General features: G+C 49.5%; 1 protein-coding gene across 1 annotated transcript; it reads left to right on the forward strand.

Annotated features, from left to right (window-relative positions):
• Window positions 1-3,940: 3,940 nt before the first annotated feature.
• LOC140903743 (leucine-rich repeat-containing protein 37B-like) lies at window positions 3,941-10,721 on the forward strand. Its single transcript, XM_073325485.1, has 4 exons — window positions 3,941-4,138; window positions 4,231-4,335; window positions 6,831-6,895; window positions 10,601-10,721. Exons 1-4 carry the CDS (start codon window positions 3,941-3,943, stop codon window positions 10,719-10,721), a joined length of 489 nt encoding a protein of 162 aa, XP_073181586.1.
• The last annotated feature ends 2,027 nt before the right edge of the window (window positions 10,722-12,748 follow it).

The raw sequence follows: 12,748 nt of genomic DNA on the forward strand, positions 1-12,748 counted from the left end.
GCTGGGGTGAGACCAAGGCAGCCTCAGGAGTGACTGGTTTAGAGCCCTGTCAGTGTGAGCCATTTAAACTCCCTGAAAGTCTGCTGAGCAAACAGCCCCAACAGACACCAGCAGCTGGCACCCAAGAAGACATTTAACTAACAGCCCTCTCCCCCACCACCACACACACACAGGGCACGGAGAAATGTGGAGCTTTTCTGACTAGAAAGTGGGTTTGAGGCAATGAAGGCTGAAGAGTGTTTTGGAATTAAAACTTTAGTTGGTGTCAAATATCATCTTGGGAAAACTGGCTTGTTTGGTTAATTGTCTATGGTTGGTTCCATCCAACATGGTGTTTCCTTTAGCACTGGTATCTGCACGCCAATGCGATTCAATTGCACGTGCTGAGTTGCATACCACAGCCTCAGTCGTGCACCTCCCTTGTAAAATATGAGCCTCAGAACTGACAAGAGATGCCATGAATTCTTGTACTCGTAGTCAGGCTGTTCACACTCCCACTCTTACCTGTGACCCGAAATCACAGAGGGGAGCAAGGAAATATCAGTTGCGCCATTGAGGCCTTTTCTCTCCCTCTCTGGACTGCACTAGTGCTACAGTTGCATCTAGTCTACAGGTTTAAATGTCCTGAACAAACAGAGAAGCCGTTCCACAGCCTGATCGGTCTCTGTTACATGGTCACAGGCTGCTCTCAGAGTGCCCCTGTCTCGCACAGTGCGACATGCAGCACCAGGCCACTGCATGCACCACTTTGGTTTGATGTACCTCATGAACAGTGTTGCCTACTAGGTACAGCACTGCACTGGGACTTGGGAGACCCAGGTCATATTCCCAGCTCTGCCGCTGACCTGGTGGATGACCTTGGAAAAGACACTTCCCTGCTCTGTGCCTCAGTTTCCCTACCTGTAAAATGGGGATAACGATGTTGACCTTTGTAAAGCACATTGAGATCTGCTGATGAAAAGTACTATAAAGAGCTAGGGATTATTAATAAGTAAGACTACATTTTAGTTCCGGGTATTTTTAGTAAAAGTCATGGCCAGATCACGGGCAGTAAACAAAAAAATCATGGCCCGTGACCTGTCCATGACTTACTTGTAATATACCCCTAACTAAAACTTGGTCGGGGGGGAGGCCATGGGTGCTCTGAGGGGGTGGCCTGGGACTCCCACTGGTGCAGAGAAGGGGGGCCAGGTGGCAGCACGTGGCCCGGGACCCCCGCTGGTGCTGGGGGGGAGGATTGGCGGGGCTGGCAGGCTCCCTACCCAGCTCTGCGTGTCCCTGCAGCTCCTAGGGGGAGGGGTGGCCAGGGGGCTCCGTGTGCTTCCACCGCCACAAGCTCTGGCTCCGCAGCTCCCATTGGCTGGGAACTGCAGCCAATGGGAGCTGCGGGGGCAGCGCCTGTGGGTGGGGGCAGTGCACAGAGCCCCTTGGCCCCACCGCCTAGGAGCTGAAGGAACACGCCAGCTGCTTCCAAGGAGCCGCCCCCCTCCCTGAGGTAAGCGCCACCCTGAACCTCAACCCACTGCCCCAACCCTGAGCCCCCTCCCAAACCTAAACTGCCCCAGCAGTGGCCAGTGCAGCTGGCCCAGGGGCTGCCTGATATGCTCAGGCCCACTCCTTCCACTTCTACTGGGCGTGGGGGCCACAGATCTGCCTCTGATAGCTGAACACCAGCAGAGAGTCTGCTTGCACTGGGGAGTTCTCAGCTGGCCTGGTGTCTGCTTTCAGGCCACTTTGCACTGGATAATCTAGTCTGTCGTTTTCCGTATGGAATGCTCTATTAGTAGTGACTGCAAGTGGTGACCAATATTTCATCCTCATTCAGCTGGTCTGGTTCCATGCTTTGTCTCGCTTTCCAGGATTTGGGTTTTTTGGTTGGTTTTCAATTTGAGTTAATTTTATTCAGCTGATTCTGAGTTTGGCAAGAGTGAAAAAATACATTTACACTTAGCTAAGGGCAATGAGATATAGCTTTGGAAGAGAAACAACCAGAGAGTGAGAGGTCTTAGGGTGTGGAAAACTCTCCCAAGGAAAGCTTGGTCACATGGGACACTTAAAATGAATGTGGGCAGAGCCCTTTATATATCCTCTGGCTCCAAAAGAGGGACCGGTTGATCTAACAAGTCTTTCCCCCTAACTTATCTACTATACATTTCAAAACGGGTTTCTCTTTAGCACACATTTCCACTGAGTTGTTACACTGTGTCTCTGGGTTAGGGTAACCCTGTGACCCCATATTTTTGAAGCAATCTCTTCTTGACATAGAGAGATACAAATTTGCTCTCTTGTGTTTTGAACAGTTCACGAAGAACCTTTAGAAAAGATGCAAGAGGAATTAATGAAAGTGTTACAGTCCAGGAAACTGAATGCCAGCATTGTGTTAAATCTTGAGCCTGAGGAACCTTTACTCACCAACAGCGATAATAAAATCACAATGCTCACAGATAGCCAGTATCAACCTAAGATTGATATTAATCTTAATAAGTCAGGAGAGCTTCTTCCTGGAGTAAATTACCTTTTCTTTAAACACCTGACCAAGAAGGGAGAAATAAAGGATGTAGGACTGACAGTCCTGCCATATTTTAAACTGTTCAATTTTAATTTACACAAAGGAAAAGTTACCCCAGGCCCTTTCAAACTTCCTACAGCTCAGTCCAGTATGTTGGCATTGACTGACTTTCAGCACGTGGACTGGGCCAATGAAAGTGAATTGAGGAAACTCTATATTTTGGCGAACTTGCTAGCAACAGAGCTCCAAGAAAAATTATATAATGCTGAAAATGGCAATGGTGCAAACAAGATCAAATCTGTGCTCAAGTCATTCCTGAAGACTCCTGCCATGCGCAAAAGCCAAGCACACGGAACTGAGCAGCAAACTCCAGCAATGCCCGGGCGTCTGAGAGAACATTTGAAAACCAGAGGGATGTGTAGGGAACTTGCAGAACAATGCGACAAGGTTTTATCCAGAAACACACATGGAAGGAAGAAAACTCCAGAGAGAACAAAGGAATGTGTGGATTATATGATGAAATGTACAATGGAAGGGAAGGAAAAACAATCAAAGAAGATGAAAAGAGAGACCCTGCAAGCTAAAGAAGAGAGAAGCAAAGGAACAGTTTGCTGTTTTAGCAGAAAAAGAAGAGAAACTAAGAAGGCATTTAAGAGTCAGATGCAAAAGCAAAGTGACTTAGATTTGCACCGTGTAGCACAAAGCAGGAAGAAAGTGGCTAGGAGTTTAAATCCCTCTAGCACAGTTTCTGTCTTCAGACATCACAAAATATCCATTCCCTCCTCCCAGAGACATTCCCTTCCACACTTGCCCACACAGGCCTCTCACTTGACTGTCTCATTTAAGGTTGAAAACAATTCTGAGGACTTAACAGGTAAAATCATTATTTTCTTGGAACATGACAATAAAACTGGTAGGAAGAAAGATCTGGACGCTCTAAAGGCAAAGCATGCACCCCTTAGAGAACCTAAAAAAGTTCTTATTTTCAGAAAACACGGCCAGAAAGGGAGCCCGCATTTCAGTAGAAATAATCATCTTTTCCAGAAGGCATTTCATCGAGTGAATTCAGCTGTAAGCCACATGCTAGTGGAAAGAAAACAAAAGCACAGGATGAATAGTAAAGGTGTAATCAATAGATTATCACACAGAAAGAGTGCTGCTTTGACTGATGCTGTCTTGGAGAAGCCATCAGAAAACAAAGACTCTTCACTGGATGGTATCTTACCCAGCATACACCAAGTCAATGAAACACACTGGAAGCATCAAAAAGAGAGCTCTGGTTTTCCATATGCACTTAGTGGTTCATCATCCCCAGATAATTACTCTGTTCAAGGAGACCTGTTTGAAGCTGAGCTGAATAATCGATTGCACTCCCTCATCCCAAACCAAGCTGTGAGAAACCTCATCTCCCATGTGATCCGAACCCTGAAAATGGACTGCACTGAGCCCAGGGTGCAGCTGGCCTGTGCGAAGCTCATCTCTAAGACAGGCCTGCTCATGAAACTATTCAGTGAGAGAGAAGATATCAAAGAAACCTCCTCTTTGTGGCGAACGTACCTCTGGGAAAACGGGAACGTGCCCAACAAAAGCGCCCACCAGAGGAAAGCCAGCAAGAAAGATTCAGAGGAGGTAAGCATCACACGATACACTGGAAATGAGCAATAGAAAACTCAGAAGTAACTATCATTCCCATTCTGTTTGAATGTCTTTCTGTTACATAGTTATCCCCAGAGCCTCCCCAGTACAGCTACGGCAACAAGCTGCTGCTGGCGATTTCGGTGACAGTGGTCATAATGATTATCATTGCAGTGATTTGTCTCATCGAGGTAAGCCAAAAAAAAATCAATTTTTTGCATAGCCATTGTTCCAGTCGTCCTTGCAGCACTGTGTAGGAGATTGGCAGTATCCCTTCGAACACTGTATGAGCCCTCCGTGGTTTAGAAACTGCCCAGAACCAGCCAGAGCAGCCATATGTCGGTACTTATGCCTCACCTGCTGGGGTCTCTCTGTGCAGCAGTCAGGAGATGTGGCTGCAGCCACAGGCACTGACCCGAACTCTGCCCCCTCCCCAAGGCCCTGCCCGCACTCTGCCTCTTCCTGCCCCCGCTCTGCCCCCTCCCCGAGGCCCTGCCCGCACTCCGTCTCTTCCTGCCCCCGCTCTGCCCCCTCCCCGAGGCCCTGCCCGCACTCTGCCTCTTCCTGCCCCCGCTCTGCCCCCTCCCCAAGGCCCTGCCCGCACTCTGCCTCTTCCTGCCCCCGCTCTGCCCCCTCCCCGAGGCCCTGCCCGCACTCCGTCTCTTCCTGCCCCCGCTCTGCCCCCTCCCCGAGGCCCTGCCCGCACTCCGTCTCTTCCTGCCCCCGCTCTGCCCCCTCCCCGAGGCCCTGCCCGCACTCCGTCTCTTCCTGCCCCCGCTCTGCCCCCTCCCCGAGGCCCTGCCCGCACTCTGCCTCTTCCTGCCCCCGCTCTGCCCCCTCCCCGAGGCCCTGCCCTCACTCCGTCTCTTCCTGCCCCCACCCTGCCCCCTCCCCGAGGCCCTGCCCTCACTCTGCCTCTTCCTGGCCCGGCTCTGCTCCTTCCCCGAGGCCCTGTCCCCACTCCATCTCTTCCTGCCCCCGCCCTCCCCCCAAACACCTCCTGCCAGCCACCTAACAGCTGATTGGTGGGGCTGAAGAGCTGGTCAATGGTCCCACTGAACAGCTGATCCACAGCCCCGCTGAACAGCGGTGGCTGGTGGGTGCTGAGCACCCCTATTTTTCTTCCAGGGGTGCTTGAGCCCTGGAGCACTCACGGAGTTAGCACCTCTGGCTGCAGCCCTGGCAGACACCCCAGCTGGCTTAGATCTAGCTGGGATGTTTTGAGGGCTCATGCTGCCATGGCTGTACAGCTCTTGTTACTCAAGCGAGCTTTGATCCAGCCAGATCACGTTGATCTCACTAAATCATCGCTAGCTCAGGTATATCTGCATGTGCTGCAAACGCACCTCCCAGATGCAGCGTGCGCTTTGGGTCCTCGGTCACTGGGGTATCTGGGACTAGACCGGCCATGCCGGTGTGGTTTCGCGCATTATTTTTGTTGCATAAAGAGCACAGCTATAGCCTACTCCTCCCTTGGGAGGGAAATATTTAATAAGCCCACCCACTTCTTCCACACTACCCACACGCAGGGTCTTAGTTCAGGAGTGCTCAGGGAGGAGCTGAAAGAGGGCACCGTGGTAATGGTTGCAAAGGGGGCTCAACCCTGCAGTCCCTACTCAGGCAGAACTCCCACCATTCATTATCTCACATCCGCCCTTCCATGTGTTGTGTCCAACCATCACCTCTTGACACTTTCATTTGGGCCCGAGACTGTCTTGCTGGTATCTACTGTTTGGACAGTGCCCAGCACAACAGGGCTGCGGGGCAGCTAGGCACTACCAGAGTGCAAATTACAGCAACAGTAGCATTGCACCCATCATTGGGACAGGCGGGTCCCTCCAAGAAAATGGCAGGAATAACTGTCCATTGAAGTCAATGGCAGCTTTACCTGTGTGAAGACTGCAGGATCCGGGCACAGGATCACAAGCAGTGTCCTGATGTCATCACATTGTTGCTTAGATATATCAGTAAAGTGTCCGGTGATAGAACAAAGCCAAGAGCGTCTGTCTCTCTCTCTCTTTCCTGGTGGCTAGAGAACTGGTCTAGACAGGGGTTCAAATTCTGTTCTTACTTCAAATCAGGTTGAGAAAGGACTTGTCTGTCTCGCTCAAGCCAAAAAATTTTCAGGCAGATATTTCATGGAAACGATAGGTTTCAGCTTTAATGAAAGAATATTTCACCAAAGTGACCAGCTCTAGATGGTAGTGGCTCCTCCCTCTTGTTTTCATTCTCCTCTATAGACTCGACTCCTGGTTGGACTATATTTCCCATGATGCACTCTGATCTCTCCTCTTGGAATGAGGACATGGTGCATCATGTGAGTTGCTGGCCGTGGTGCATCATGGGACATGTAGTTCAGCTAGGGAGACCAGTCCATTGAGAAGAATAGGGACATGAGGCAACCTAACTAAAACTATCACAAGGAAGTGTGGCAGCATTTTCAAATAAAAATATTTCAGTTTTGGGTTTTTCAATGAAAAAATCTAACTTTTCTGCAGCAAACACTTTTAGTGAAACATTTTGTTTAGTCGAAGAACAATTTCCCAGTGAAAAATCGTTTAGATAGAAAATTTTTGTTTAGCTCCTATTTAATAACCAGTATCTTGGTGTTTCTTGTATGCAGCATACAGGGAGAAAATGCCTGGCAGCTGTTGTTTAAGAGTCATTTTTTTTTCTTCTTAAGCAGATTTGTTCCCAAAGATCCGCAGCATCTTCTCAATCAACACATGATAACAAACCACAGTCAATATGGTAATTGTTCTCTTTTCCCCTGCCAGTGTTGTGTAACACAGACAGCTGTTTTCTCTCGTTTAGACAATGCCTAATCTTAGACTGTTCCAAACCTTTCAAATATTGCATGTTGGAGAATCACAAGGCACCCACTTGGATATTTAAAAAACAATGCTTCACTTTTAGCAAACACAGAGAAGACACTCCAAAGAGAGAGAGATCCCAGCTGCTGACTAATAAACTTAGACATCTGCAAACCTCTCACCAGCAGCTTGCAAGCTGCTCTTCTCCACAGTAATTATTAATCGCATGTGACAGCTATGCTATTTGCTGTAACAATGTATCACCACTGTCTCTTCCCAGGCCCTACTAGCCAATACTAATGCAGCAGTTTGCCCGGGACCCCAGTGTTGCTCACATGCATATTGTGATTCATTAGCTCTGTGCAGTTAGTATTTACCATATTTATTCAGAAAAAAATAAGTCTTTCCTGCAAATGCCCTCATGATATGATGCCCAGTGGTACCACCTCCATATCAAGTCATGGGAGCGTTTTAATTTAAATAAATGAGCAGATTTCCTTGCCCCTCCCCTTGCACACACTCCTAGGGCTCAGGGTTTGCCACTGGGGAGAAGACAGGATATTTGTGGATGCCCCTTACCAGCGCATCAGTGCTCAGAGCCCCAGGCTTCCCCTGCTGCAGTGTACTAGCTGAAGTCATCCACTCACACTCCTCCTCCAGAGCAGCATGAAAGGAAGGTTGGGTTGATCGACTTGATTGTTTCAGCGTCATTCATTGCAGGGGCTCTAGGAGACGTTGCTCCCGTTTGCTGTGCAGCACTGAAATCTAGGGGGCTTCGAAGAAGGGATTTTCTGAGCCTGTCTGCTTGCTGCTTGTGCCCTGTGTTGGACATAACTGGGGTCACACGGGCACAGCAGGCCTGTAGCACCTCTGACTCTCTTCCTCAGGCATCCGTGGAGGATTCTACTCTTGCCCATTGCATCCACTCAATCCTAGCAATGCTTCTGTCTGGGGCACTGCGGGCAAGCTGAGGGCAGGACCGACTCTAGGCACCAACAAAGCAAGCACGTGCTTGGGACGGCACAATTCCAGCCATCCTTTTTTTTTTTTGCTTGAACAGTTGCACTCTCGGAGCTTGGGGTGGCAAAAAACCTAGAGCCGGCCCTGGCTGAGGGTTCTGAGCCTTGTGTCCCATGTTCACAAGTCAGAGCTGCCTAGCTGAGCCCTATGAAAAGCACACAGGCGTGGACTCATCTGCTGCTTTGCACTGCCCCGGGGGCGGGACCATGCGTTTTCCATTCTGTGGCCTGCGGGCTAGATGGCAGGCCTGCTTCCCCAGGAGTGGCACGGGGACCCATCTTCTCGCTCTCTCCCTCCTACGTGCCCCAACTCCCGACGCCAAGGCATCTGATCTCTGTCTCTCACCCCGAGAGCTGAACCATCTTCAAGTTTCCCCATCTCCCCCTCCAACTCTGTGCTCCCCATTTCTGCCCTCCTGCTCCCTGCCACCCATTCTTGGCCCCGCCATTTCTACTTCCCCTGACCTTTCTATCTGCCCCCACCTTCTTACTCCCACTTTTTTCCCCACCTCAGTTTCCCTCCATTTCTCTGCCCTCCTTTTCACCTGCCTCCCAACCCCAACAAAGGGGTAACCATTTCACTACAAGGGGGGAAAAGGGGCTCGGGGCTGCTGATCTTCCTCGTGGTGAATCGCCCTCTGCAGGGAACTGCAAGAAGTCCTATTGCCACCCCCCTCCCTCACATCATCTTCATCCTCCCTGCCTTCTCCCTGCCCTTCGTCTCTCTGTGAGCTCATCCCCTCCCCGCACAACCAACCCAAACCTTTATTTAAAGTTACTGGTGGCCCTACCTTGCCATTTGCCACTCATGCCACTGGTCGCACTGCTTGGCATCTAGCCTTCTCCCCAGCTCGTGGCATGTGCCTGTTCCAATGGCTGGCTCTTCTGTGCTGGGCCGTCTCTTACGCTGTGTGTGTGCAGAGCCCAGTGCAGCGGGGTCCTGTCAGGGCTGATTCCCCCACTAGCACTTCGAGTGCAGAAGGAGAGGGTCTGCAAGGATTCTAACAATTAATACTGGCCACTCCAGGCTTGTATTAAACTCCCAAGGTTACAGCTTCTCTCTGAGCTTGGATGGGTTGATGCTGCCACCACCCAAGTGCAAAAAGAAAAAAAAAACCCTTAGGACCCAGGAAGGCGCACTTGGGAATTCCTCTCTGTGGGGTACCCTCAAGTCCTTTCACCACCACCCTCTGCGGGGAAGAGCAGAGAAAGAAAACAAAGGAAATCAGCTGTTGTCACCAGCTAATTAAACAACATGCACAAACCTCTCAGGACACAAAAACCCAATCCTGCTCTTAAAAAGGTAAATTTTATTAAAAACAAAAAGAAAGAAAATACATTTGGAACTTAGGCTAGTGCTAGATTTTAAAAGAGCAAATATAATAATTAAGCATCAAGAATGGTTTTCTTGAGATTCAGCTTAATGGTTACAAGCAAAACAAAAGCATTTGGGGGTTAGCACAGAGGAGTCCACAAGCCATAAAGAAATAAAAGAGATAAACCTAATCGCATCTTCCTAGATCTTCCCTGATCTACTTACATATCTAGGATTCAGGTAAGTAATTCCTAGGTATGATCTGATGATTTTTCATACCTGGTTTAAAGCTTCTTACAGCATTGCTGTTCTGTGTCTCCTCTCTCCGGAGAACAACAGACAAAAGGAAAGCTTTTTCCCAATTTTAAAAAGTTCTAGCCCTCCCATTGGCTCTTTTGGTCAGGTGCCCAGTCCCTTCCTAGCTGCTTTTTTAACCCTTTACAAGTAAAGCAAGTAGAAAATAGCTACTAACAGGGATTTTAGAGCTAACTGGCTGGCTGGGTGTCCATAAAAGGGAGCTATCTCCCACCCCTTCATTTATCACAAGCCCTGGTCACAGCTGGGGTCCCAGGCACTGCGATAATACTCACAATTACTAAATACTGTATGAGGCGGCTACACACTGCCATGGGAACAGACACTGGGTCACATCCAAAGCTGACGGCCCGGGAGTCCCACGTTAGCAGGTCACTGCACAAGGGGCTCACTTGCATGCGCAAGGGCCTTCTCGGACAAGCTGAGCCTTGCTTCTCTGCTGCATTGCCCCAGTAATGCCAGTGACATCAGTCCCACTTACACAGGGGAGAAAGCATTGCCTGACAAGGCTGTCTCTCCTCCTGCACGATGGAGGCCCACACAGCGTACGGGGGTGCCCCATGCCACCTTGCTCCCCTGCGTGGGCACGAGGCGGGTTGCTGTTGTGGCCTGTCTTTGTGCTGTGCTTTGGTTGTTTATCTTGTAGATTCAGGATGAAATGTTACCAGTAAGAGAGTGGATGTTTTCGTACTGGCAGGAAAGGGCTACCTGAGGCCATCTGTAGCTGCACCATGGTGAACCTTGTTTGTAAAAGTACTAAAAAGAGGGAATTCTTCAGGGACAAAAATGCTTGGAGGCTTTCCATCTCCCTTGCAGCCCCTTTATTTCCAATCCGTTAAGTCCAAAAGCGTCACAACAGTTTGAGTGGCTATTGGCTGGCTTCCAAACCCACTGCTCACTGTGCCATGTCAGCTGGAGCAGGGTAGCAGCGCATGGGGAGCGAGATTTAGGAGGAGTCACTAACTTGCTTTACGTGATGTTATTTTTTTAAAAGGTCGTTTCAGAAACTCTCCCAAGAAAGAAAGAGCAAAATCTCTTCTGAAGCGATCCATCAGGTAAGCACAGACAGAAGTTTCAATGTGCCAGATAATTGTACTTACCAAATGTGCCAGTAATTGACACTACAGCACAGTATAAATGTCTCTGCTGTCTTCCAGGTCCCTGGTGTATCAGAGACTTCAAGTATGGAGAAACCGCTTTGGCTTAGAGACATGTATCTCCCACTGGATTCTATACGTAAAAAATCCATGGCCCAGAAATTATATGACAGAGACTCTTCGGATGAAGAAGAAATTTTCAACAGGGCTGATGTAAGGTAAATCAGGGAATATTAGCAATGCCTAGAGTTATCACTGCATTTCCCCTTGAGCTCCTGCTTTGGAGCCACACCATCCCCCACCCATGCAGGGACTAGGAGGCTCTGGGACTTCCCCTTTGCTCACTTGCCATCAGATCATCCCTGAAGATGTCCCATGATGCACTGGGAGAGTGGCCATCTTGGGACAGCTCCATAGGACAGTTGCCTTTGCCCATCCTCAAAGCCATATTGCAGTGCCCCTCTCCACATGTGATCCAGAGCCCCCATGGGCTTGAAGAGAGAACACGACAGAGAACTGCTATCTCCTCGGGCCGACCCTTCACGCTCCTCACCAGCCCCACGTGCTGGGACCAGAGGCATCCCTGAGATCAGAGAGAAGGGAAGAGCATGATGCTGAGCTGCTGCTGCTCCTCCCCTCTGCTCATGTGAGTGGGGGCAGAGCACAGAGGCTTTAGTCCCTTTCAGAGGACAACCCATTTTCATCTAAAGGTTGTCATTACAACTGGCTTGTTGCCATGGTGCTCAGCTTCCATCTCCACATCTCAGTAATCAGATAAGGGTTTTCGTGGGACTGTCTAGGGTCCTCTAGAAGAATGAGAACAAGCCACCGAGATGCTAGATGCATATGAGCAGTTGTTCAGTTACGCCTGCTTTCGGCTGGCTAGGGCCGAGGCCTGCAAGATCTCTCTTTTACTCTCAGTGGGGTACACAACTTGAGCTGTAGCTCTGATCCAGCAAAGCCCTTACACAGTTGCTGAAGTCAGTGAGACTAAGGCCCAAGCCCTCAAAGATATTTAGGAGCCTGTTGCCGGCACCCAGTGCCGAGAGGCTGAACAACAGCTTGAGTGGTTCGTTACCCGGTGTGCTACACCCAATAATCACAACGGGGTGGAGAAGCAGAAAAGTTTATTTGCAGCTGCAAAAAGGTACAGGGAGAATAAAATCTCAAATCCTGCACAACAGAGCAGGAAGTTACACAGGCTTTTATACATCCTTTTTCCCAGCATACTTATCCAATAGCAAGCTGCCCCAAGTATCCATATAGCCAGCCAATCCAGTTCCCAGCTAGTTCCCTGATTATCTGTATCATTTGTTAAGCTATACATAAAGCTGCTTTATTCAGCATTGTTCTTCCATATCTCCCCTGTTTGGCCTTGCTTAGTTTCAGGCAGTCTGACTCTGCAACATACTGTTGCAGATTCTCAGCATAACTGCTGTGTGTGCCTCCAGGTGGGGGGGCCAAGGACACTTGGGCCTAGCACACAGAGCTGCTGCGAGTGCCTCCAGGCAGGGGGGGGGGGGCCAAGGACACCGGGGCCTAGTGCGAGGGGGTTTCATCGACACTTGTGGTCTTGCATCCCCTCGAGTTACCTAGTGGCCATGCCCCAGTGTTCCCAACAAGCCTAACTCCCAGGAGAGTCAGGTGCCTAATACCTTGAGGATCTGGGCCTTAGCCCACAACTTTGCTGGATCAAGGCCTTAGGTCCTGGTCCAAAGCTCATTGGACTTTGAATCAGACCCTTCCAGAGCTTTTATCCTGCGTAGAGAGAGCTCCTCAAGCTGAGCTCAGGGGCAGGAGCAGTGCTGCATTTTGCATCAGTAGCACGTACTGATGAAGTGGCAGCACTGGAAGAGGGGAGCTGAACAGTTTCTAGTCTCCCGTAGTGGCAGCCCTGCATCTTACTCTGATACTTAGGTAACAGAAGGAAGAAAATATTGCTGTGCATTAAATGAAAATCCAGCTTTTCCTGTAGCTAGACAGAAACTTTTTAAATCTTTCCATGTTTGTCTTTTTCTATTTAGAAGACAATATGAGTGGTCGTC

The sequence above is a fragment of the Lepidochelys kempii genome, chromosome 27 (assembly GCF_965140265.1).
Source record: "Lepidochelys kempii isolate rLepKem1 chromosome 27, rLepKem1.hap2, whole genome shotgun sequence".
In the NCBI taxonomy this organism is placed as follows: Eukaryota; Metazoa; Chordata; order Testudines; family Cheloniidae; genus Lepidochelys; species Lepidochelys kempii.